This window comes from Narcine bancroftii, chromosome 8, assembly GCF_036971445.1.
Source record: "Narcine bancroftii isolate sNarBan1 chromosome 8, sNarBan1.hap1, whole genome shotgun sequence".
Taxonomy (NCBI): domain Eukaryota; kingdom Metazoa; phylum Chordata; class Chondrichthyes; order Torpediniformes; family Narcinidae; genus Narcine; species Narcine bancroftii.
In genome coordinates, this window is record NC_091476.1 from 56,782,548 (window position 1) to 56,810,016 (window position 27,469).

General features: G+C 46.4%; 1 protein-coding gene across 1 annotated transcript in view; it reads right to left on the reverse strand.

Annotated features, from left to right (window-relative positions):
• Positions 1-15,133: 15,133 nt before the first annotated feature.
• Positions 15,134-27,469, reverse strand: part of LOC138741761 (gamma-aminobutyric acid receptor subunit beta-4-like) — a 47,395-nt gene continuing 35,059 nt past the window's right edge. Inside the window, exon 6 of the mRNA XM_069896045.1 lies at positions 15,134-15,946. Within this exon, the coding sequence (XP_069752146.1) occupies positions 15,596-15,946 (351 nt within the window). The 3' untranslated portion in view covers positions 15,134-15,595. The remainder of the gene's footprint in view (positions 15,947-27,469) is intronic.

The window sequence follows — 27,469 nt, forward strand, 5'->3', positions numbered from 1 at the left end:
CTCTGGGAGAGCGGGTTGCCACTCTCCTTCGAGAAAGTAAATTTCCTGTTAAAAAGGGGATGCTGACGGATGCTTTTTGGCTGCTGGCCACAGCCTTACGCCACTCCGTTCAGCGTGAAGCAGAATTAGTTCAAAGAGAAGTAGAATCTCAGCACAAGAGAGAGCAATTAGAGGAGGAGCTAGAAACCATGCGACAACGCTGTTCCATGATGAGCGAGATTGTTCGCACCAGTCAGGACAGAGCCAAAGAATGGGAAGATAAGCATGTCCAAACAATCTGCTAATAATATTAAACTCCGGCAGCAGCTCTGTGCATATAAGGAAAGGCATGGAGTAGAACCCGATCCGTATCGTATTCGTGCCATGATAAGGAATGGCGACGATCCTGATGTAATTGGTGATTGTGACAGGAATATCTGGAATGATGACAATGGTAATAATGCAGATACTCCTCAGCATGTGCCTAACATACTACCCTCTCCACCCACTGTTCACGCCCGCTCCGTAAGGCAGCAGACTTCCCAAACAGATGGAAGGGGGGATGATGTAAGGGTAGAGATTGAAGGGATAGATACACCGGTCTCCCACGTGGACCCAGGGGAAAATACCCAAACCCCTGCTTATGCTATATGGCCTATGGCCTCGGCCTCCTCCCCTAGACTGGGTGGAGGGCCCTGTGGGCCAAAGTGGCAATATGGGTCGGAAGCAATCAATGATACGTGACTTTTCTATAAAAGTGCTGGCTGCCATTGGAGATCGATTTAGGCAAAAGGCACGAGAAACTTGGGTGGCCTGGCTCCTGCGTGTCTGGGAACAGGGTGGGGGGAGGGTAATGTATTTTTAACCCCTGAGGAATTGTTGGGATTAGGAACATTGACTACTGATATCCGGGTCACTGCGAAGATGCGGGGTAGAGGTGGATTACTTACTACTCTAGGGGATGCCCTGCTACGAGTATACCCATCACCAGTAGATTGGGATTTACATTTGCAGAACAATTGGGGAACTCCAGAGGAGGATATAGCAGTAATTCTTCAACAGGCCCTGGCCTCTGCCTTGTATGCAGGCTGTGGGTACATGGGAGGAGCCCTGATGAAGAGATATTCACGGCTGGAATGCATACTCGATTGGTTCGTTCTGCCTAACCCACTACACGGGGGCTGGTTCTGTCCGTAACTAGTCCGCTAATTGGGCACCCTGTGTCTGAGGCAGTGCACGCCTTATCTGGGCTTCGAGAATTAGAGTTGGGAGGTAAAATCCACTCATGTACAGCCCAGGTTAAATCAGACAAGCAGGATGAAAGGAGAGGGGCTGCTGCTAATAATGGACTGACAAGGAAGGACCTTTTTCTAACCTTGTTAAAGTTAGGGGTATCTAAAAGTGATATTGATGGGAAACCTACTGCGGTCCTTTTTGCCCTTTATAAGAGGAAGGCAGGGAACATCATCCCCAGCTGTTGAGTCCTCCTGGCCCAGCTGTGCCCTCTGCTCTGACTGCTGCTTCTATCGAGCCGGCTTCTGCTCCAGTTACCCGTGATGAGATACAACAAATAGTTAACGAGGCTCTTATGGATAATAGTAGCATGTGGTCCTGGAACCCTGTGATGGTGCCACCCCCCATGAAACCAGTGTGCATTCCACAATATCGCTTCCCTGGAGGGCAAGAAGAGATTAGTGCCGCCATCAATGCTTTGCAAGAAGAAGGGGTAGTGAGGCCTGCAACGTCACCCTTTAATAGCCCTGTTTGGCCGGTCCAGAAGCCGGACGGCTCCTGGAGAATGACAGTCGATTATCGTTTTTTGAACAAACATGCCCCACCACTTGCTTTGGCAGTTCTGGAAATTGTTACCCTTATTGAAAACATTGCTACTGGGAACTCAAGAGCATGGTATGCTGTCATTGATCTCGCTAACATCTTCTTCAGTATTCTTATAGCTGAGGACTCACAGGATTAGTTCGCCTTTACCTGGAAGGGCTGCCAGTATACCTTCACCCGCCTCTCTCAGGGTTATGTACACTCTCCCACTATTTGCCACAGCCTAATTGCCCATGATTTTGGAGACAGTGCCAGTATCGCCTTCCCTCTCAATTCACCATTATATTGATGATGTGATGATCCAAGGGGCCAGAGAAGAGATGGTACAGAAAGCAGAACAAGAGGATGCCTAGTTTACTGATGGTAGCAGCCAGTAGGTGCAAGGAAAGCAAAAGTGGAAGGTGGTGGCTTACCATCCCAAGTCAGGAATTCACTTATCAGAGGAGGGGGATGGTGGCTCCAGTCAGTATGCTGACGTTGAAGGCAGTCACTTTACCACTAGGTCCCCATGATCACCCTCTTCGCCTATTTACTGATTCCTGGGCTGTGGCTAATGGACTTGTGGTATGGATGCCTGATTGGCAAAAGAACCCAGTATGGGGCAAACAGTTGTGGCAGCTGTTGTGTGATGCTTCTCACCACTGTGAGATAACCATATATCACGTTGATGCCCATACCAATGTGGCGACTAACATGGCACAACATAATGCAGTAGCAGATCAGATTGCCACTATCAGCCGTGCCGATACCGTCCCCCTGGCTCGATGGGCACATGAACAGAGTGGCCATTTGGGGGAGAAGGTATCAGCTATGTGGGCTCATACACATGCTTTACCCGTCCATCAGGATGATGTCCACATGGTTGTGCGTACATGCCCAGCATGTCAGCTTGTGAAGTCCCGTACCGTTCCTCCTGGTCCGCATGGCCGAATAAGACGGGCTGCTCGCTCAGCTGCAGTCTGGCAAATTGATTACATAGGCCCCATGCCAGACTGTATGGGTAAACGTTACGTCCTAGTAATGGTTGACACCTTTTCGGGCCTGGTTTTTTTCTTTTCCCACCAAGACAGCTGACCAAGCTAGCACTATCCAAGGACTAAACCATTTAATTTCTCGTTATTATGTTCCAGAGGAGATTCAGTCTGATAATGGCTTGCACTTCTCCGACAAGGCAATCTGTAATTGGGCAAATGACAACAGTATTTTATGGGTTCACCATATTCCTTATTACCCGCAGGCTGCTGGGTTAGTTGAACGAATGAATGGCTTACTGAAGGAACAAATTCGTTTGTTAACACCACTGGGGACCCTGAAGGGGTGGTGCCATGTGCTGCAGCAGGCAGTCGACAATTTGAATCATCGCCCTTTAAAAGGAGGTACACCTTTCCACCAACTTCTTCACGCTTCTGAATTACAGCCTATTCCAGAGGAAAAACAATCATTGCCTCCCATTCCCGAACTAGAGAATGTTGGACAAAAGGTATGGGTGGCAACACCAGGTAGTGGCCCTCCGTAAAAGGAGAAATAGTGACACCTGCCCAGGGTAACACTCGCTGGGTAGCTATTGCGGGACAAGATGATTTAGTCTGTTTAAACACTGAACGCTTACGGTATCGAGAGTGACATGTGTCAGGCTTCTTTGTTCCAGGTTCTCCGTCTTACACTCCTGGTGATCTGGCTTAACAGCTGCTTTGGTGCCAACAATTGGATTTGTAATGTTGAGGACGTTCCGAGGGAGTTGCCCGTGGGAAACACGGTCCGATACATTATACATCAAGGAAGTCCTCGGTCACCTGCCTCAAGTGCAGCTTATATTTAATATGCTATTCTCAGCCTCGGTTCCTATATTTTGTTTGTGGATTGGGCCACACTATTCTCCGTTGGTTGCTCTCTTTATTGCTTGTTTTTGTGATTATTGTAGTTTTGATTTCTCTTTTACGCTCTCTTTGTACTCTTATGTTTGTCAAGTCTCATGTCTGACAGCCTGTGACCAAGGGGTGTCTGTAATGGAAGATTCTAACCGTGTTTTTTACTTTTGCAGCCTTTGCTTCTGCAAGGCTGAGAACCTGCTTGTTTTTAGAATCAGCAGACATAAGCTAAATTCCACCGAGGGGCCAGAGATGCTGCTATCTGACGAAAGGACATCTATGTACCAAGAACATTTAATCTTCCTGCTTGCTTTGGACACAGACTGTCAGAGGCCTAGCCTTGATGCAAAATAAACCATTGTATTCAAAGTGATAAGCTGAAATTTATGTTATTCAATTGAAGCCTCACATGCTAGCTTGCTTGCTTATCTTTCTTGATGTGCTGGGAATAGGTGCTTGGGTAAGTTTTTGGTTAATATAAGCCATGGTCCCACTGCTGAAGTTTGAGACTCTCCGAGAGGTGGCAACATCTCTCAGCAAGAAGAAGAACTTCTAGAGTCCAACCAATGTCCCGGTCGGGGGAGGTGGAGAAGCTGCTACTGACGCCCTGACAACCTACTACAAGTGTGCAGTCGTTGCCTCGCTTCGGCAGTTGGGACCAGTCCAAGTGTTGATAAGTATAGTTGGGAAGGGCTTGCATATTGTAGTTTGAAATCAGCTTTTGAATTTGTAATAAACATTTGTATAAACTGAACTGCTCTCGGTGTGTGTGTCTATTTTCTTTCGGTAGCTCAAACAGTGTGACCAATCTAAAACAAACAAAATGAGAGATATAAGTTTACCCAAGACAGCATGAAAACTGGAAATGACTGAGGGAGGGAACGTTGCCAAGTTGGAATCTCAGCAGTGGCTGTTAATGGAATGGATACTGATGTTGCAAAGGACATTATGCATCAGGCTTTTCGACGCTGCTGCAGTTGAAGACAAAGGCATGAAGTAAAACACAAAAGTCTACAGACACCGTGGTTGAAGTAAAAACACAATACTGGAGAAACTCAGCAGGTCAAACGGTGTCCTTTATAGAGCAAAGATAAAGATACGTAACTGACTTTTCGGGCTTGAGATCTGCAAGGTGTGGAAAGGTGTCAACAAGTGTCTGAATAAAAGGGTAAGAGGGAAATGTGTGGTTGCAAAGGTAAGAGGAGAAGAAATGGGTAGAGAAGGGATTGTAAATGTAGCAGCAAGCAGGAGGAGGAGGGATGGCTGGGTGAATAGAGAGGGAAGGGGGATGTTAATGCCATACTGCTGGATGGGGCCCAGATGGAAAATCAGGTGGTGTTCCTCCAATTTATGGGTGGTCTTGGTGGGATGGTATATAAAGCCACGGACAGACATGCAAGTATGGGAGTGGGATGGAGAACTGAAATGGATGGCCATTGGGAGATCCCTATCACTGGTGAGGATAGAGTGAAGGTGCTCAGTGAAGCGACCTCCCAGTCTGTGCCCAGTCTCTCCAATGTAGAGAAGGCCACAAAGGGAGCACTGGATGCAGTAACTCAATCCTGCAGATCATCTATTCAGATGCCTGCTGACAATTTTTCTACAGCTTGATGAAGGGCTCAAGCCCTAAACGTTGGTTATGTATTTTTTAAATTATCTTTGCTGTATAAAGGATGCTGTTTGATCTGAGTTTCTCCAGCATTGTGTTTTCACAAAGGCAGGAAACCACATGGAAGTGGAGGCAGATCTCAGGTGTGCATTATCTACAGGAGAACCAGTGATGTGGAAATTGGTGAAGAAACATCGAGAACAGGGGTTTCATTAAAGTGGCTTGAGTTTGAATTTGATTGGGAGTTTTTTTTATGTTCAGTGTAAGCTTTAAATTAAATAAAGATGTGCCTTTGACTTAAAAATATTGCACATTCCTTGCCCCAAATGGGCAAGTTAGGCTGGAACCCAGGTGGGCCTTAGACAGTTAAAGATTGTGAACAACTGTTAGATGTTAACTAACCAACTTCAAGTTCCTAGAAATGGTCTGGCATGTATCAAGTGTGGTCCATTTGTTGGTTCCTGGTCCACCTCCCTCCCCCCCCAAAAAAAATCTAGGGGGTTGACACTCAACCTGTTTGTCCCAGAACAATAGGGGTCTGAAGCCTTCCTTCCTGCACTGTTCCCGAGGCACACTTTGATCTTTGGTACTCTGGACTACACCAGCTCCCCAAAAATCATTCTCCCTTTTGTTTAGACAAACTCTGCAATTTATTCTCTTCCACTTTGATTCTTTTCCTACTTGACCAACACGAGTAAAATTTACAGTAGCTAATGAATCTACAAGCACATCTGTGGGATGTGAGGGGAAACTGGCCACAACCAGTAAAAATAATCAACAACCAAATGCCATGTAGGTGGCCTCCAAGGTCAGGAGCTGTCACATTACATTACTAACTGTTGTACCACTAATTTTCACTTCCTCCTTCTTGCACAGAACCTCAAATGATGATGTGCACTCTGTCTCAAATCTTCAACAATTTAACAAAAAGTACCAGTCTGAAAACAGTTGATCAGGTAGTTCAAGTCAGGTGCAGTACATAAAGTTGAAGGTAGTTCTCAATAGTCGCCGAAAATGTCCTCCCAGAATCACAGTGTGGCTTTCGCGCAAATAGAGGAACTACTGACATGGTCTTTGCCCTCAGACAGCTCCAAGAAAAGTGCAGAGAACGAAACAAAGGACTCTACATCACCTTTGTTGACCTCACCAAAGCCTTTGACACTGTGAGTAGGAAAGGGCTTTGGCAAATACTAGAGCGCCTCGGATGCCCCCCCAACTGCACGAAAACCAACAAGGTCGGGTCAGATACAGCAATGAACTCTCCGAACCCTTCTCCATTGACAATGGCGTGAAGCAAGGCTGCATCCTCGCACCAACCCTCTTTAGTATCTTCTTCAGCATGATGCTGAAACAAGCCATGAAAGACCTCAACAATGAAGACGCTCCTTACATCCGGTACCGCACAGATGGTAGTCTCTTCAATCTGAGGCGCCTGCAAGCTCACACCAAGACACAAGAGCAACTTATCCGTGAACTACTCTTTGCAGACGATGCCGCTTTAGTTGCCCATTCAGAGCCAGCTCTCCAGCGCATGACGTCCTGTTTTGCGGAAACTGCCAAAATGTTTGGCTTGGAAGTCGGCCTGAAGAAAACTGAGGTCCTCCATCAGCCAGCTCCCCACCATGACCACCAGCCCCCCCACATCTCCATCGGGCACACAGAACTCAAAACGGTCAACCAGTTTACCTACCTCAGCTGCACCATTTCATCTGATACAAGGATCGACAAAGAGATAGACAACAGACTCGCCAAGGCAAATAGCGCCTTTGGAAGACTACACAAAAGAGTCTGGAAAAACAACCACCTGAAGAAACACACAAAGATCAGCGTGTACAGAGCCGTTGTCATACCCACGCTCCTGTTCAGCTCTGAATCATGGGTCCTCTACCGGCATCACCTATGGCTACTAGAATGCTTCCATCAGCGCTGTCTCCGCTCCATCCTCAACATTCAATGGAATGACTTCATCACTAACATCCAAGTACTCGAGCTGGCAGAATCCGCAAGCATCGAATCCATGCTGCTGAAGACCCAACTGCACTGGGTGGGTCACGTCTCCAGAATGGAGGACCATCGCCTTCCCAAGATCGTGTTCTTTGGCGAGCTCTCCACTGGCCACCGAGACAGAGGTGTACCAAAGAAGAGGTACAAGGACTGCTTAAAGAAATCTCGGTGCCTGCCACATTGAACACCACCAGTGGGCTGATATCGCCTCCAACCATGCTTCTTGGCGCCTCACAGTTCGGTGGGAAGCAACCTCCTTTGAAGAAGACCGCAGAGCCCAAAGACAAAGGAGGAAAAACCCAACACCCAACCCCAACCAACCAATTTTCCCTTGCAACCGCTGCAACTGTGCCTGCCTGTTCCGCATCGAACTTGTCAGTCACCAACGAGCCTGCAGCAGACGTGGACATACCACTCCATAAATCTTCGTCCGCAAAGCCAAGCCAAAGAGAAGAAAAGAGAGAAGAGTTCTCAATTAATCTGCCATTTACTGGGTTATTGTGTACTAGAATCCCCTGCCCACTCTCCCCCACTTTTCCTACCGCTCTATGCTCCTATGCAATTAGGGAAGATACAATATCCTTCCCTTCCCACCAGCCATGGACCCAAACGGTCTTTCTGGATGAAGCAGTGAATCACTTGGAGGTCAGCATAGACAAGCTTTCTTATCTACTCTATCAACCTTTGCAGACTGTTCTCCAATGCAGGCAAATTCCTGGTATATCTCCTCTGCACTCTTTCTAAAGCAGAGGCTGGTGGATAAACTCCCCTCACTGGGACTTGACACCCTTATCTGTAACTAGATTTATCTTGACCAAATGACCAGAGTCAGTCTGGATTGGTAACAAGGTTGTGTGCTGACATTTAGTTCAAACAGAATCATTAAGTTTGCAGATAATATGACAGTAGTTGGACTCATTGGTTATAATGAATTGGTTTACAGAGAGGAGATTGGGCAAGGACAATAACTTGAATCTCAATGTGGACAAGACAAAGGAAATGATTGTGGACCAGGAGGACGAAGGTTGTCCACTCTCCAACACACAAATAGTTCTGTCCTGGAGAACACAGTTCTTTGGTGTGCATATAATGTATGACCTATACTGGACCCACAGTGTCTCATTAATCAAGAAGGCAGAGCAGCACCTACAGTTCCTAAGGAGTTCGAGGAGGGGCAAGGCTACCAGCCTCATCTTGACAATATTTTACAGGAGCACCATTGAGTGTGACCTTTCTGGCTGTGTTATGTGGTATAGTCAATGAAGAGGATCATCAAAACAGCTGATAAGATCACTAGGCTCTCCCTTTCCTCTATTGACTACATTCACTAGGAGCGTTGCTTAAATGGGGCTCAGAATTATTGAAGACCCTTTCCATACACAGTATCTTTGACCAATACCATCAGGAAGGAGGTACAGAGGCATCAAAATCAGGCCTGCCAGGCTGGGAAATAGCTTCTTCCCACAGGCTGTGAGATACCCTGTCACTGAGTAAGTCATTCCAGAATATTTATCATAAATCACATTTTTATGTATATATGTGATTATTATGTGCTGTGCATTGAAGGAGACCGCAGAGCCCACCTCACTGACAAAAGACAAAGGAGGAAAAACCCAACACCCAACCCCAACCAACCAATTTTCCCCTGCAACCACTGCAACCATGTCTGCCTGTCCCGCATCGGACTTGTCAGCCACAATCAAGCCTGCAGCTGACATGGACTTTTACCCCCTCCATAAATCTTCGTCTGCGAAGCCAAGCCAAAGAAAGAAAGAAAGCATTGTATGATTATGTGTGTGCCTGTGGTCCAGAGAAACATTGCTTAATTGGGTTGTATATGTACAGTCAGACGATAATAAACTAGAATGTGAACATCTTGTAAGGAGGCGACCAGAACTGAACACATTACTCCAAGTGCGGTCTAACCAGAATTTTCGAGAGCTACAATATTATTTAATGATCTGACTCCCTGACTAACCAAGGCAAACACCTCACATTGCTTCTTAGCCACCTTATCAACTTTGAGTTCTATGGACTTTACCCCAAGATCCCTCTGTGCCTCTGCACTGCTGAGATTTCTGCCATATTCAACTCCTTCCAATCTACTGTGCATTGGTTTATGTGTTAACAAAATGGCCTTCTCTCCACTGGAGAAACCTCCTGCAGTTTGCATGATTTCTTTCTGGCGCACTTGTGTTCAGTCCCCAAGGATGTCTCTGAGCTTTCTGTGCCGGACAAACTGAACTGGTCAAGGGCCCAGGCCCATAATGCTGGTTTCCCTTTGGATTCCCTACAGATGCTGCATGATCTGCTGAGTTTCTCGTGCACAATTGGGTATTGCACTGGACTCCGTCATCTGCAGACTGTCTTGTTTAAATCTGAGCATTCTGTTGCCTGCCACTTTAATTCCCACTCTGACCTAACCATCTGCATCCTCCTCCTCTGCCACAGTGAGGTCCAATGTGAATGAGACAAACATCTTCTGTCTGGGATGGAGACTGAACTCTTCAACTTCTCATGATAATGCCGAGGTCATTCATACCTTTCTCACCATTTCCATAAAATTCCCTCACTGATGGTCAGTGCTCTCACGTCTTCTCCCCTGATCTGCCGGAACCAATCTTCACCTCCTCTCTTACACCTCCCTCCTTGCCCCTCTCCAGGCTCTGCTTTGAGAACTGACCCCTCCCTGCACTCTTCTACCTCGCACTCCCCCCATCCCCATTACGAGGGAGGGTTGCTAACCTGTAATGTTGACCAGGTTTCTCTCCTCAGATGCTGCTTTACTAATTCTCCCATCATTTCTGTTTTTGGTGTGGACTTCAGTGGTCAGAAATTGTTTTGCAAATAAATGAATCACCAATGTATTTGCAGAACATTGATTTTCATCATTGTTTTATTAGAGGCAATAACTCATTTATTGTAACTGAATAACAGTTCCATTCACCCAGGAATGAAAGCCATGCTGTACAACAATAAACACCCTAAGCATGTGTCCTGACCCTCAAGGCATGCATCCTCCACCTTCACACCTTGCAAATCAAGTTCACGTTGCTCTGTCCAACTTGCTGTGTTGTTGATCTTGAAATAAAGCACCAGGCACCATTCCTCCCAAACTCCTCCAAATGGGTTGGATCGGTTCTCTGTGGGAGCACCTTTTTGTCATGGACCAAGCTCTTCACCAACCCCTCGGGGTATCAAAAGCACTCGGGAATAAAACTGCCTATGCCAGCGTTGGTTTGCAAATCCAAAATTACTCAATAGCCAGTGCTTTCGCTCCTAAGCCAACTGACACATTTAAATGTCCTCTTTTCCTTGTGCTTACCTTAGTCTTTGAGACTCCTTGCTGCCTGTACACCGAGAGGGCCGAGGGTATGAGGCATGGGCCAGTTCCTCAGATGTATACAGAGTTAAGTTCCTTCCTTGGGGTGGGGGGGGGGGGGAATTGTATGGGGTGGCTTGCATGCTTTGATTGACAGGTGTCTTGGACCCTCAAACATGTAGGTCCAAACTACTCACACTTGATCCTGAATAAAACCTGTCTGCATTGTGGCCAGGCCTGCCTTCAATCAAACGAGCTTCAGTTTGATTCACCTTTGTATTTTGTAAAGAGGAGTGGAATAAGAGTCATAGTGTCAAAGAGCATGGAAACAGGACATTCAGCCCAACTTGCCTATGCTGACCAAAATGTCCCATCTGCACCAGCCCTACCTACCTGCATTTGTCCCATATCCCTCTAAACCCATCCAATCCATGTATCTGTCCAAATGTTTCTTAAATGTGGCAATCGAACCAGACCCAACCTTCTCCTCTGGCAGCTCGTTCCATAAACCTGCGTTTCAAAAAAAAACGTTACCTCTTAGGTTCATGTTAAATCCCTCCCTCCTCATCTTAAACTCAATAGGAATCTTTCCAAGGCTGTTGGAAATAAAAGAAAATGTCTGCATATAAATAGAGAAACTGAAGAGCTGGGGCTCATTGGTGAGCACTTCCTGAGTTGGCACAAAGGAATAGTTTCATTTTGTGCTGAAAGTCCTGGATCTCAGACCCCCTCTGGGTATATTTACCAGGCTGGTTCTTAATAATAATAGTTGACCCATCATTGGTTAATGTGACAGGAGGACTCAGCAGAGTCGCTGTAAGATTTATTCCCTGGCAGTGGAATGAAAGCCATTCTATATGAAGCCACTCCCTTCTCTTTTCTGCTAACTTGAAGTGAGCATGGGACCTCGCTGTTGCCTCTGCTCCTTCTATACTTTTTCTGTCTCTCTCCCCTTAATTACCTCCCCCCTGTTTCCTTCTCCAGGGTTGACCATGGAACACTACAACACTGAAACAGGCCCTTTGGCCCATCTAGTCCATTACCAAACTATTATTCTGCCTGGTCCCATTGATCTGTGTAACCCTCCAAGCTATCCATGCACCGACCCATTTTTTTTCTCAAATATCAAAGTGAGTCAAATGGAATAACAGCCTATCACTATATTAAACCCTGGTGAACTAGACTGCATCTCTCGCCAAGCTACTGGAGTAGAAATAAAACCAATAATGCAGAGAAGTGTTCAAACCTCACAATGGCAAATGGGTTAAATTACTTCAGCTTTATCAGTAAATCTGGAATTTAAATCAAAAAGGTAAACCAGAAAATCTGCCAATGTTGGGGTCTTGTGCGGAATACAAAAGTGCTGGAGAAACTCAGTATCGAGTGGAAGTAAAAGGCAGGTGGCATTTCAGACCTGAGCCCTTCATCAGGGGTGTTGAAAATCAGATGCTTGTATAAAAAGATTTGGGGGGGGGAAGAGCACAGGCTAATGGGTAAATGGGTAATAGGTGGACACAGGTAGAAGGATAGAAGAGAAAGAAGCCGCGGTGACCCTGGTCAATGTGAGGTCAAGAAGGAATATGTTCTGGAACATTTTGAGGTTAAGATAAAGGAAGTGTTGGAACTTTTAAAAAATATTCAGGTTGATTAACTCCCCAAGACTGGATAAGATATACCCCTAGGTTACTACAGGAAGCAAAGGAAAAGATTGCTGGGGCATTGGCAATTAATATTCTGGCCACAGGAGAGGTGCGGGAGGATTGGAGAATGGAAAGTGTAGACCCCTTGTTTAAGGAAAATAGGGAGAATCCTGGGAACTATTGGAGAAATTCTCAGGAAGAGGATTTACGAGTATTTACAGAGGCACAGTCTTCTAAGGTAGTCACCGTGGATTTGTGAGAGACAGGTCATGCCTCCTGAGCCTCAATTAGGTTTTTTGAGGAAGTGACAGAAGAAATTGATGAAGAAAGGCCAGTAGATGTGGCGTATGTGGGTTTTAGTAAGGCATTTGACAAGCACCCCATGGTAGACTCATTCAGAATGTCATGAGGCACAAGAGCCATGGAACCTTGGTTGCAAAGAGCATGGGGCAGTAGTAGATGGGACATATTCCAACTGGAGGTCAGTGACTAGTGGAGTTCCACTGGGATCTCTTCTGGGATCCCTGCTCTTTGTGAATTTTATAAACATGCTGGATGAAGAAGTGGAAGGATGGGTGAGTAAGTTTGCAGAAACTTGGAGGTGTGGTGGAGCGTGCAGAAGGTTGTTGTAGGTTAAACAGAATGTTGTCAGGATGCAGAGATGTGTGAAGGTGGAATTTAATCTGGATAAGTATGAGGTGATGCAATTTGGAAGGTTGAACTTGAAGATGGATTAATGGCAGTGTGGTAGAACAGAGGGATGTTAAGGTCCAAATCCATAGATCTCTCAAGGTTGCCCCGCAGGTTGATAGGGTAGTTAAGAGAACTTATGGTCTAGTTGGGGAACTGCTCAAGAACCGTAAAGTAATGTTTCAGCTCTATAAAACTCTGGTTTAACCACACTTGGAATATTGTTGCCTTATTATGGGAAGAATGTGGAAGCTTTGGGGAGGATGCAGGGGGGATTTACCCAGCTGATGCTTAGATTGGAGAGCATGTTTTATGAGAGCTTGGGTTTTCCTCTTTGGAGCTACAAAGCATGAGAAGTGACTTAATAGAAGTCTACAATATTACAAGAGGCATATATAGGGTGGACAGCCAGCTTCTATTTTCTGGGGTGGCAGTAGTAAACACCAGAGGCCATTTGTAGAAAGTAAAGGGAGGAAGGTTTAGGGGTGAGATTGGGGTTAAGATTTTTACACAGAGAGTGGTGGTTGCCTGGAATGAGGCTGATACAGGGCAGGGACTGCACTGCAAAGTTCTGTGTTCTCTGGGGAGAGGGCATTTATAAATAAAGAAAAGTTCATTTTAGTCTTTTAAAAAACTCCATCTTGATTCTCCAGTGTGATTGTCTTGTAACTGTCTGCCTGCTCACTCCAGGTGCCAGTAATCAGGAACAACAAATGAAATCTTCACTGCATTCTGTATAATCTCTGTATCTCTGTGTACCTGTGGACAGGCCAGGGTTTGCCTAGGATTATCGGTGGGTGAATAAGTGGCTGTGTTTCTGCCTCTGAGCCCATGGATCGGAAGGCCTGGCCATATTCAACCCTGACCCTGTGGGTGGGTCTCTCCATGAACAAATGCACACTCTTCTGGCGTTGTAATTACTTTTGTGGACAAGCTCTGGAATGATCAGTGAGTGGGCAAATATAGTACGCAAAAATGCTGGAGAAACTTAGCAGGTCACGTCGGCACCTGTTTCAGTTCTGAGCTTTTTGTCAAGGTATGAGGAAAAAGAGGAAGGGGCAGGGGAAGGAGCACAGACTAACAGAGGAGATAACAGGTGGACACAGGTGGGAGAGTAGAAGATAAGGAACTGAGGTGATAGGAAAGGGGGTGGGGAGCTGAAGGAAAGGAGAGGGATAGAGAATGAGAGACAGAGGGGGAAACGGAAACTAGAGAACCTAATGTTATGCCATCAAGGTGGAAACTAAGGTGTTGATCCTCCAATGGGTGGCTTGCCTTGGTTTGGCAGTACATGAGGCTGGAATGGTCAGTGCTGGAATTCCAGTCCCATCTGGAATGGGCAGTGAGCGGACAAACAGTCTGGAATGGGCAGTGCTACTCTGAGATGGTTGCCCCTCTGTGTCTCAGCCTTGATACCTTTGTGTGACAGCAGACAGCAAGATAGATTATTACCAGTTAGGGTGAGTCGGTGCTGTGGAGAAGGGACAGGTCACATCTCTGTGTGACAGCACTGCCTGGGTTAATGTCTTGACTAGTCAATGGTGGGTGACCATTGTCGCATGAGTCAGTGTCTGTCTGAGTGGGTCACACTGGTGGGTCAATGTCTGTCTGGATGAGTTGCACTGTCTGATTGATTCATACTTTTGGGGTGGGTCAGTGCCTGGGCAGACTGCCAGGGTTACCATTACCTGTGAAGGTTAGCGCTTCTCTGGTTTGCTCAGCAGATGTCTAGACACTGGTGCTGATCTGGGCAGGCTGGGGTGTCTAGACATTGAAACTTGTCTGGGCAGGTCAAGGAATGTCTAGATGTTGGTGATTATCTGGGCAGGTCAAGGAGTGTCTAGATGTTGGTGATTGGGCTGGTTGGTGATGTCTAGATGTTGGTGATTGGGCTGGTTGGTGATGTCTAGATGTTGGTGACTGGGCAGTTTGGGGAGTGTCAAGATGGTCATTTTATGTACAAAACAAGATGGACGCCTCTCTAAAGGAATCATGGATTTCTGAACAGATAAAGAATGGAAACCAGCCCCGGCCCATTGGGTTGATGTTAACCATAAAAGTCATTTAATTTACCATCGATCCCATTTTTTTAGCATTCTATTCCATTCCCAGTGACTCCCCCCACCCCCACCCCTGGTTCTCCCCCTCACCCACACATTGAGGACAATCAACCCACCAACCTTTGGGACTTAGGGAAAATTGGAGCACCCGAGTTATAGCGACCAACTCTCTCTGTGGCTGGTGGGGGTCTAATGAAGGGCTTTCTGTGTCCCATATTCCCCTCCCACCCTACCTACCTACACTTGCTCCCTGCTGACTCTCCCTGATAGTTCACCAGTAGCAGTGCTGCGCAGATAGCTGGGCTCAGCAGTCTCTGAAAGCTGTTTATAGTTAGTGGTCTGCACTGGTTCGAAATTATAAGCATGCAATTGAAGAGCAGAGGCCAGCAAATCATGGTTTCAATGTCAGGGAACATGGAACTGCTGTGAGTACAACTGTACAAAGCATTCCAGTGCAGGTTGAGGTTTCACTCATTGTCAATTTTTACATGTGTACAAAGTCCTGGTCACGTTAACACTGGCAGTTGGTTTCACGTGGCCATCAGACCTGTCGGTTCCTTTCTTGAGCTGGGACCCACCTCTCTCTGTCAGTGCACATAGTACAACCAGTAGATTATGTTGAAGAAGCCAAAAGTTATGGGAAACACAACTCTTGACCATTTGTCAATCGCACTAACATCTGTGAGCCTCGGGATCCTCAATTTGAGTTTCGAGGATCGACGGTGCAGGCGGGTCTTGGTGAGGTCACGGTCTGTATTGCGCTCCCTGGTGGTGAGCCCCAAACCGTCCCTGGATCCGACCCTTCGGAACTGAACTCCGGAACTATCAAATGACATGACAGAATTGCGAGAGTCGCTCACGCTGCTGGCAACCTCCGATGGCAAGATTTCCTCGTTGAGTTCCAAGGCGCTGAGGAGGATGTTTCCGTGCACATCGATCTACATGAAGAGAGACCACTGTTAGTTCTATTCATGTGACACGCACTTAATGATTTGATATGGCTGCCGGGACTCCTCCCTTGTGGCACAGTTACTGAGCATCTGCATGACGTCAGCAACCAAATTGCTCATCAGCTTCTAAAACATTTGATGTAATAATTTTTTTATAATTTTGAGAATTGGAGTTTGTGGTAACCTTGTTTAAAATGCCGTGATTTTTGTTTCAGGGAGAATATCTGTTTGGTTCATGGTTTAGTGTGATGTCAAACTGAAGACATAACTCCATGATTAGATCATAGAACAGAAAATATTTCAGTACCGTGTAGGCCCTTCAGCCCATGATGTTGTGTTGAACAATGTGAACTTACCCCAACACAATCTAGCCCTTCCCTCCCTCACACCCATCATCCTCTATTTTCCTTACATCCATGTGTCCGGCTAAGAGTTTTTTAATGTCCCCATTGTACCAGCCTCGACCACTGCATTCCATGCAGCCACCACTGTGTAAAAAAAAGTACCTCTGATTCTCCCTTGATTTTCTTCTCCTCTCACCTTCAACAGCCCTGCAAGCTGAATAACTTCATATGTTCAGTGGGCTAAATTGTTTAGGAATAACTGTGTTCAGAAAGAACAGAAAAGACCCTTCAATGCACATTCAGGACATGCTGTTACTGCTGTGTCTCCTCCCTTGGTTCAGGCTGAACTTTATGCTCCCTGGGTCACTACAGTGCCCATCCCCTTTCCCATATGCGAGGTTCCTTATTGCTTTGTGTATAAATGTGCCATATTTGTTTTCCTCTGTTTGCCCTCTCAAGGCACACAGAGACATCACTAATCTAGTGCCCTATCCGAAAAGAGAAAGGGGAGTCCCTTCAGAGGCACCAAGTGGATTCCACCACCTCCTGATGCCACAGCATCACTGTGTTTTTTAAAAAAAATTGAGACATACAGCGCGGTAATAGGCCATTTCAGCCCACGTGCCTGTGCCACCCAATTTGCACCCCATTAGCCTACACCCCCGGTACGTCTTGATTGGTGGGAGGAAACCAGAACCCCCGGGGAAAACCCACACAGACATGAGGAGAATGTACAAACTCCTTACAGACAGCACGGGATTCGAACCCCAGTCCCGATTGCTGGCGCTGTAAAGGTGTGGCACTAACCGCTACGGCAACCATACAATGTTCTAAGATGCACCAACACGAGTTATATAAATTGTGACAAAAAGGTCATAAATATAAAAGTATAAAAATTCACCGTTGAAGTTGGTGGCTGGAGAAAGTGGTAATGCAAAACTTTGGTGGTCCTGGAGTAGTTTATGCAGAGGGACACTGAGAGATTCACAAGCCTGATGACTGCTGGATAAAAACGGTACCGACATGTGCTGGTTCTTCAGGCTTCTGTCTGAATGTAGCAACAAAAAGAGGTTATAGCCAGGATGGTGGGGGTGCTTGATGCTGTCTGTCTTCTTGAGGCAGTGTCTCACATATCATGATTTCTGTGCATGGGAGGTCGGAGCCTGTGATGGACCTGTTGAGGTCTGATACCCTCTGCATTCCTGGGCACTTGAGTTTCCAAATCAAGCTGTGATGTAACTGGCCAGGGTACAGTCCGTAGGGCACTACACTTAACCCCATCCAATAAAGAGGTTTATCATCCCGATCAGGGTACAGTCCACAGTGCACTACATTTAACCCCATCCATCAATGGGGTTTATCCTCCTGGTCAGGGTACAGTCCACAGTGCACTACACTTAACCCCATCCATCAAAGAGGTTTATCATCCCTTCCTTAATACTTTATCACCTTCTTCATTAACATATCTATGTTAATATCTTTGTTCAATTTGCCTCAAATTTATCCTCATGAGAGTGAAATTACTCTTCAAATTCCTGTACAGCTTAATTATTGAAGTCTGTTTTGTATTTATGGAGCCTAACTTAAGGTGTCTCCACGCGAGAAAATATTTTCTCAAAGCTTACCTCATCTTTTATAAGCTGAAGAATTGTCACTGAAAGATCTCTGCCTTCTCTCTTTTGGGGAAGAATTAAATTGGATTGCTTTATTATTAATTGAACTGGCATATGATAAGAATCTCAGTTTTGTGTGCTATCCACATGGTGCCCTCCCCTACCCCCCACCCCCCCAATCTGGCTTATCTTCCTCCACATGACCGCTTTGCTTCCTGTCTGGCACCTGGTAATCTTTTGCCCATCACGTTTCACCTCTCCCTGGTTCTAGTCCACCCTCCCACCCTGTCCTCTTTACACTGGCTTCTTTGCATCCACAGCCTCGATGAAATATCGACCGTTCTTTTTCTCCCACTGATGTTGCTCGACCCACTGAGTTCCACCAGCAGAGTGTGTTCAGCTTTAACTCTAACTGCAGTGGTAACAAATAAATGTGTTATTGTGGACAAATAGTGCAGGTTACAGAGACATAGATTGGATAGGCTATTTCATGATGTGTACATCAGGTCTGCTGTGAAGCAGTTGATTTCTTTTCTATTTCTCTCCTACTGATTATGGAAACAAAATTAAAAAAAAATTATGATTATTTCATTCCGTGGCCCACCTTAAATGTACTGTGGCCCCTTTTGTCCCCCTCCCCCAGGTTTAGAAGGATATGAGCCAAATGCAGACAGGTGGGTTTAATAAAGGCAGGGACATTTTGGTCAGCGTGGGGAAGCAAGTTTGGAAAGAAGGGCATGTTTCCACACTGTATGTCTCCATGGAAATGATATAAAAACTAGTCAAAAATATTTATGAAAGATAATATGCAAGCATGAGATCCAGCTACGAGCCTGATAAACAGCAGGAAAGAAACTGTCCTCGAATCTGGAAACTTCAGTTCTTGAGCACTTGTACCTTCTGCTCAATGGCCCATCCTTGCTTATCATTACAGATTGTTTTATTGAGTTGCAGATTATTGTGAATTGTTTCTGCACCACCCCTGGTCCTCCAACCTTTCTGGAACAGTGATACCAGGACTATTCCACTTTTCCTGGATTTCCTTTACTAAAACTGAGCTTTTATATGGATCAAATATGACCTCGACATCTCAGACCTAGATAAAAATTTAAGTTCTTGGGAGTCCACTGTCTCACAGGATATTTCCTGGATCAAACACACTAATGGCATCATGAAGAAAGCATGTCAGCCCCTCTACTTCCTCAGGAGTTTGCAGAGTTTTGGTATGACAGCAGAGATCCTCGCAAATTTCTACAGATATGTGGTGGAAAGTGGGCTGACTGGCTTCATCATGGGAAAACCAATATCCCCAAATGCAAAGCCCTGCAAAAGGCAGTGGACTTTCCAGGCAAAACCCTCTCCACTATTGAGAACATGTACAGGGAACACTACCGTCAGAGAGCAACAGCAATTATCAAAGATCCACACCACCCAGCACATGCTCTGTTCTTGCTGCTGCCATCAGGAAAGAGGCATCAGTGCCACAAGACTCACACCACCAGGTTCAGGAACAGCTGCTCCCCCTCCACCCTCAGAGTCCTCAACAACAAACTCAATCAGGGACTCATTTAAGGACTTTGACTTGTGCACTTTATTGATTTTTTAATTCTCTCTGTATTGCAGTTAGTTTGTTTACATTTGTTACCTGTTTACATGTAGTTTTTTTTGCATGTTCAGTAAGTGGTAATTCTGCCTGGACCACAAGAAAAAGGATCTCAGAATTATATGTGATGTCATGTACCCACTAAGACAGAGTACTTAGAGGTGGCTTGGGAGGAATTGTTAGAGCAGCTTGCACCCACACATTTTAAAACAGAATTTTTGCAGAGTGCTTTTTGCAAGAGGCAACAAAGTATCGACAGCAGGTTGCCTGGGAGAGCATGTAATCTTTGCAAGCACTGGAGAAGAGTTTTGATCTCAGAGAGGGAGGGTGTGAAACAGAGAGAAGAGTGACAGAAATCAGTTCCAGAGGGACAAGCTGGCAAACATTTGAAAGACTGCCTGGTCAAAGGAGAAGACTGGTGGTGTGAAAGGTGACCTGAAAGAAAGAGGATCTTCTGGAGAACTCTGAAGGGGGCAAGTTTCTCAGCAAGACTGATTGAGAAGGAATCAGTTGTGGATGTCCTGGAAAAGGAATCTCTCTCTGAAAACCAGCAAGAACCCTCCTGAGTGGTAACTATTTGCCTGTTAAGCACCAAAGCCTGGTGAACTTTGTTAATGCTAACTTCTGTGCACAGTACAAGAATTGCCTGCAACAAGTGAGATTGGACTGTGATCCAAAGAACTTTTCTAATCTTAAATATACATTACACACATCTGCTCTTAGTGTTAGAGGGGGGGATTAAGTAGTTAAGTAATAAGTTAAAGTTTAATTCTTTTTTCTTGTTCAAATAAATTAAAAAACTACTTTTGTTTAAGTAACCCTGTGTTGTGGTGCATATTCACTGATGCTGGTTTTTGGGGTCCTCTGGGCTCCGCAACAGTACTCTGACAATAAATCTGAAATCTGGAAAATCAGTGCAATGTTTAAGCAGTTTATGTCCCTGAATCTGGATCTCTTTCCTTCAAAACCCCATGAATAAGCTCATTCTCCTCCCCTCCCCCATACATCCCCCTCCCCCTTTACCTTACACACTAAAATATACTTAATCAGTATAAATAATGGAAAACAAATAAAAATACAGATTATGGAATTTGGAACTAAACCAGAAAATGCTGGGAGAACAGCCGGTTGAGCAGCATCTGTGGTGAGAGAATCTAGTTAACGTTTCAGGTCAGGGACTCTTCCTTAGATTTGCGGGAGGTGGAAGTGGAGGGGGTTCAGTTTTCAATTCAGAGGTAGAAGAGTCAAGAGACAAGATTGGATCAGAGAGATTTGGGGGGTGGGTGGGGGATGAGTACTGACCGTCAGCAAGGGGTTTCATTGAGGGCTGAGAAAGGGACTGATGATAGGCCGTAATAAGTGAGCAGTCAGCCCAAAATTATACCCATAGTTTAGTGCCATCGACAGATCTGATTCTTGTGCAAACTATTCTTTGTAAACAGTGGTGATCAGGCACTGGTTGTATAGGACACATTGCTTACCTGTAACCTCCTCTCCTGGCTCCATATGTTCTGGCCTTGGTCATGACACCTGTGTATATTCTTCCCTAACATTAACTTGATTCACTTTCTATTAATTTATCTACGTGTCCCACAGGTCTGGTTGAGTGAACTTGGCCTTTTCTCCTCGTTACGGAGGAGGAGAGATGTACGAGGTGACGAGGCATTGATCATGTGGATGGCCAGAGGCCTTACCCGAGGACTGGAATAGCTAAAGCAAATGGGGCATAGTTTTAGGGTGATAGAGAGGAAGTATAGAGGGAAGTAAGAGATAAGGACGTCATTCAGAGAGTGGTGAGTGCTTGGAATGTGATGCTGCCAATAACGGTGGAGGCAGATGAAATGGGTTCTTTCAAGAGACTATTAGATAAGTACCTGGAAGTGAGAAAAACAGAGCATTAGACAGGAGGAAGTTGGTAAAGTAGGTTATTATGTTGGCACAACAATGTGGGCCCAAGGATGTGCGCTGTGCTGCAGATTTCCAAGATCCACTTTGCTGTGATTTTGGCTTTAAGAGTAGATTTCATTTTGTTTCATTCTATAAAGGTTGGATTAACTTGAAATTAATGATATATTGTTAATTGGACATGGTCTATTTCCCGGTTTTAATGTGTGCGTGTGTGTGTGTGTGTGTGTGTGTGTGTGTGTGTGTGTGGGTGTGGGTGGGTGGGTGGGTGGGTGTGTGTGGGTGGGTGGGTGGGTGTGTGTGGGTGTGTGTGTAGGTGGGTGGGTGTGTGTGTGGGTGGGTGGGTGTGTGTGTGTGTGGGTGGGTGGGTGGGAGTGTGTGGGTGGGTGGGTGGGTGTGTGTGGGTGGGTGGGTGTGTGTGGGTGGGTGTGTGTGGGTGTGTGTGTAGGTGTGTGTAGGTGGGTGGGTGTGTGTGTGGGTGGGTGGGTGTGTGTGTGTGTGTGTGGGTGGGTGTGTGGGTGTGGGTGTGGGTGTGTGTGTGTGCGTGTGCGTGTGTGTGTGTATCTGAAGGAGTTAGAAGAACTTGTGGTACAGAGGGAAGGAGTACACGTTTATTGCTGGTCTTTCTGATTTAGAAACTCAACCAACCTGTTCACCAACAAAATTTTGAAAGAAATTGGTTGTTATATGATAAGAGACATGTAAATGTACATTTTAACTCCAATTTTTAAATATTTTAAAATTTATCTTTAAAATATTTTATATTTTTGCCATGTTGGCCCACGAGTCTGTGCCGCCCAATTAACCTACGACCCCTGCTACATTCTGAATGGTGGGAAGAAACTGGAGCCCATGAGGAAAACCCACACAGACATGGGGAGAATGTACAAACTCCTTACAGACAGCGCAGGATTCGAACCCTGGTCCTGAACGCTAGCGCCGTAAAGTTGTTGAGCTAACCTCTGCACCACTGTGCTATCCCAAAGTTTCGTGGATGAGAGGTGATGTCATGAAATGTACAATATCCTTTGAGGGGTTGGCTGGCAAGGCATTGGAAAGCTTCCTCTCTACAGAGGGAGTCTAGAGCATATCAGGTGAATCAATAAATAATGAACGAAGCTTATTGTCATATTAAAAACACGTCTATAAGCTTCATTCACCCACCCTCCCTCACAATCATTTGGGGCCTTAAATAGTCCTTCCAAATAAAGCAACACTTCACTTCTATATCCGCAGAAGACATCTACTGCATCCAGTGCTCCCATTGTGGCCTTCTCTATATTGGAGAGACTGGGCGCAGACTGGGAGATCGCTTTGCCGAGCACCTTCGCTCTATCCGCATCGGTGACAGGGATCTCCCAGTGGCCTGCCACTTCAATTCTATGCCTCACTTTCATTCTGACATGGCCTCGTATACTGTCAAACCACCTGTAAATTGGAGGAGCATCACCTAATTTTCCATCTCGTCATCCTGTAGCTGGATGGCATTAACGTCAACTTCCAGCTTCTGCTAACCCCCTCCCTGTTCCATTTCTATGTTCTCCATCCCTCTGTCTTCTTTCATTCAGCTCTTCACCCCCTTCACTCTCCATTCACAGAGCCGTCCCCCCTCCCCTTGTTTGCTGCTGTGCCCTCCCTCCGTTATCCATTTATCACCTGTGGGAATGTGCTCCTCTCCTGCCCCTCCCCATCCACCATTTGGTATGGGCACCTGCTGACATTTTGTCCATTCCTTGATGATGGACTCAAGGCCAAAATGTTGGTTTTGAATCATTATCTTTTCTACATAAAGGACACCGATTGACATGCTGAGTTTCTCACACATTGTGTTTCTACTTCAACCATGGTGTCTGCAGACTTTCATGTTCTACATGTCATCATTCTTGTTGTTGTTTGTATTTCATAGTCAAAGATGACTATGCCTTCAAAATCAAATTGGGGATTGGTGGCTGTGGGTCCAGAGGTGACTGATGAGGCCAATCCGGGCCCTGAAAGCTCACCCACATGTGAGACACAAGTGGGTGGGTGCTGTTGTGGCAGTGGATGCTGCTCGGGCCTTGCGCACAGCACGCTTTTGTTGCACCTCAATGATGGGCCTGACTTTAGCTGCACGGGCTCTTGAGGTGACCTTGGTGTACCAAGCTGGACGGTCGAGGGCAAGGGTTTCCCATGTGTTGATGTCAACACCCAGGTCTTTGAAGGACACTTTGAGGCAGTCTTTGTAACGTTTCTTCTGCCCACCGACTGAGCGCTTGCCTTGACACAGTTCTCCATAAAGCAACTGCTTAGGCAATCGGCCGTCTTGCATTCTGACCAGATGTCCAACCTACCTGGCTTGGGCTTTCAGCAGGAGGGTGTAGATGCTGCAGAGCCCAGCTCGTTCCAGGATTTCCGTGTCGGGGACTTTGTCCTGCTACCTGATGTGGGGGGTGGGGGGTCTGCAGAGACAGCTCAGGTGAAAGTGGTTGAGCTGTTTGGCTTGTCTGTTGTAGACAGTCCAGATCTTGCTGGCGTAAAGGAGGGTGGTAAGGACATATTGTCATGTACAAGGTCCAGAACAGAATGAGGATTTATGTCATGAACAAGTCATGAAATTCGGTGTTTTGCGGCAGCATCTTATTTTCTGTAGATTCCCAGGTACATAAAACACTCATGAAAAGAGAATAAAGGATGATAGTGTCAAAGGAAAAGGGAAAACAAATCATAAATATTCACAGTTGGTTGAAGTGCAAAAAGTTGTGCTGAGCCAGTGGTGTGGACAGATCTTTGGTGGTTCTGTGGAAGTTTATGGATAGGCTGGTGTGAGATGTTTCAAGGACATGGACTTCAGGGATCTATAGCTTGTGTCTGAAAATAAAGCAAATGCCTCCTTCAAACTGCTGTCCATTTAAGAAGATTGTGGCTGATCTGTTTATAACCTTAGCTTCAGACTATTGTCAGCGCATGGTCACCTTTCACCCCTTTGTTTATCAAAGGCCTATCACCCATGTCTGAAAAATATTGCAATGTACTATTTTGGCAAATAATTGAAGAAGAGTTCAAAAGATTCTTGACTTTCGGTGAGAAAAAAAAATCACCTCAACCTTGTCTTAAATCCCATTTCTTTTTAAACAACAAGGGAAAACATCCACCCTGTCCAGGACCTGTATACTTCAGTCAAAATCCCCTTTCTCTCTTCTGAATTCCAGTTGGTTCAAACCACTCCAATCATTTTCATAAGAGTAGCTGCCCAATCCTGGTTTTACTCTGGTAAAACTTTCATTAAAATACTTCCACATTACACCCAATTGACCTTCACCCCCGGTTCATTTGGAATGACGGGAGGCATGCGGCATCAACACATGGAAAACCCACACAAAACCCACATGAATGTACAAAATCCTTATAGACAGCGCGGGATTTGAACCCTGGTCCTGATCGCTGGTGCTGTTAACAGCATTGCGCTAATTGCCATTCTCCTTTAAGTAAGGAGATAAATTCTGTATGTTATAAACAAAATGTGTATACACTCAGTCCTTACCTGGAGTCATACTGGGAGATTGCTTCGCTATGTGCCTTATATGTGCTGCAACAGCCAGGACCTCCCAGTGGCCAACTGCTTCAATCCACACCCCATCGCCACACTGACATGTCTGTCCACAGCCTTGCATGCTGCCAAACCGCTGCCACTCGCAAATTGGAGGAACCAGACCTCTTAGTCTGTCATGGCAGGCTCCAACTAGCTGGCATCAACCTCGACCTCCTATTTCCATTAACCCCCCCCCTCCACCAGTCTCCCTACCCCTTTCCTCCAGCTCTCCACCTACTTTTTCTCCTGTCAGGGAGCTACCCTTCTCAGCCCAATGACTTCTCTCCATCGTTTCTCAGCTTTTCCCTCTTATGTCCTCTCACCTGTATCCACTGATTACCACTTTCTGATTGAGCATGTGCTCCTCCCCCTGCCCCTTCACTCTCCTCTCCTTCTCTCCCCCCCCTTCGCCCTCCCCCAACACTTTTATTCAGGCTTCAACCTGCCTCTCTAGATTTCTGATTAATGGCTAGGACCTGAAACGTTGATCTCTCAAGATGGTAGTGCCTGTGCTCGGCTGCGGCCGCAAGGGGTTGCCAACTCTGGAGGAGCAGTGGACCAGCGCAGGGCACCAGAAACGGGGAGAACAACCCCCATTGAGAAAGAGAAGCAGAGGAGAAGACCCTACAGCATGGTGACCATGTCAGAGGGCCAGCAAGGGCCTCAGCATCTGAAGGACCTACAAGGGAAGGCGACCACAGCCACGAACCAGGGAGGGCCTCAGTGTCTGAAGGACCTACAAGGGAAGGTGACCGCGGCCGCGGATCAGGGAGGGCCTCAGCAGCTGAGCGACCCACAAAGGCCACAGACAGCTGGGCACTGGTTCATGGGGTTTGACAGGTTTGGTCCTTGAGGTCAGGTTGTCAATGAATTGCAGCTGGCAGGAGAGCTGGAGGGAAATCCATGGACACTCAGTGACTCATTACAGGAAGGATGTGGAAGCTTTGGAGAGGGGGCAGAGGAAATGTTGCCTGGATTGGATACTAATTCTTACAAGGCAAGGCTAGCAGAGCGGGGACTTTTCTCTTTGCAGTGAAGAAGCATGAGTGGAGACTTAATAGAGGTCGACAAGATTATGAGAGGCATAGACAGGGTGGACAGCCAGCATATTTTTTCCAGAGCAGGAATAGCAAACACCAGAGGACGTCTGTATAAAGTGAAGGGAGGGAAGTTTAGGGGAGACATCAGGGGTAAGAGAGTTGTGGGTATCTGGAATGCTTTGCCAGGGATGGTGGTGGAGGCTGAATCATTAGGGGCATTTAAGAGACTCGTAGACAGACACACGGATGGAAGAAAAATAGAGGGTTGCAGGGTAATAGGGTTGAGTACTTTTTTAAAGGAATATATGGGTCGAAGGGCCTGTTCTGTGCTGTACTTTTCTATATTCAGTGTTTTGATTCTCTTTCTCCTACAACGTGGCTGCTTTTCCTTCTCCAATCAGTGCACATAGATCACCTCCCAGTCATGCTTCGGCGACTCAACGCTATTTTTTAAAAGAAAGGTGATTTGGAACGCAGGTGCAGATCGCTATTGCTGGGGAGGGAGAGAGAGCTGCGCCTGCGTTCCAAATCACCACATAGGTTGCAAGGTGATGCCGCTGCCCCTAGTTATCAGGCACCATCTCAGGTTCCCAGCATGAGCGGGGACATCGGGTCAGTCTCCTGGCAGAAGCGGGGACGTTGGGTCAGTCTCCCGGCAGGAATGGGGACGTCGAGTCAATCTCCCGACAGGAGTGGGGACATCAGGTCAGACTCCCAGCAGGAATGGGGTCATCAGGTCAGCTTCCCAGCAGGAATGGGGATGTCGGGTCAGCGGGGATGTCAGGTCAGTCTTCCAACAGGAGTGGAGATGTTGGCCTCCCGCCGGGAGGGGGACTTCATATCAGTCTCCTGGTGGGAGTGGGGACATCAGGTCAGTCTCCCGGCAGGAGCGGGGACGTCAGGTCAGTCTCCCGGCAGGAGCGGAGACGTCAGGTCAGTCTCCCGGCAGAAGCGGGGATGTTGGGTCAGTCTCCCGGCAGGAGTGGGGACGTTGGGTCAGTCTCCCGGCAGGAGCGGGGACGTCAGGTCAGTCTCCCGGCAGGAGCGGTGACTTCGGGTCAGTCTCCCAATGGGAGTGAGGATGTCGGCCTCCCGGCAGGAGTGTGGATGTCAGGTCAGCCTCCCGGCAGGAGTGGCACTAAAAGCTGTCTGTATAGGATGACCCTGACTTAGGATAAATTCACCTTATGATGCTAATTGCGGAACTGAATCCCATTGTAAGTAGGGGTCTAACTGTATTGTTAGGTGTGCCTGGAAATCCTCAAGGTGATTCTTTGTTTGCCTTACAGCAGACAAAAGTTATTATCATGTATGTTACATTTTTAATGTATAATTACGTGACAATAAAAGGACCTTTGAACCTCAAACCTGGATTGCCCTTCACTTCCTATGGATGAGGTGTGGCCTGCTGAGTTTCTCAGCATATTTGTGCATTGTG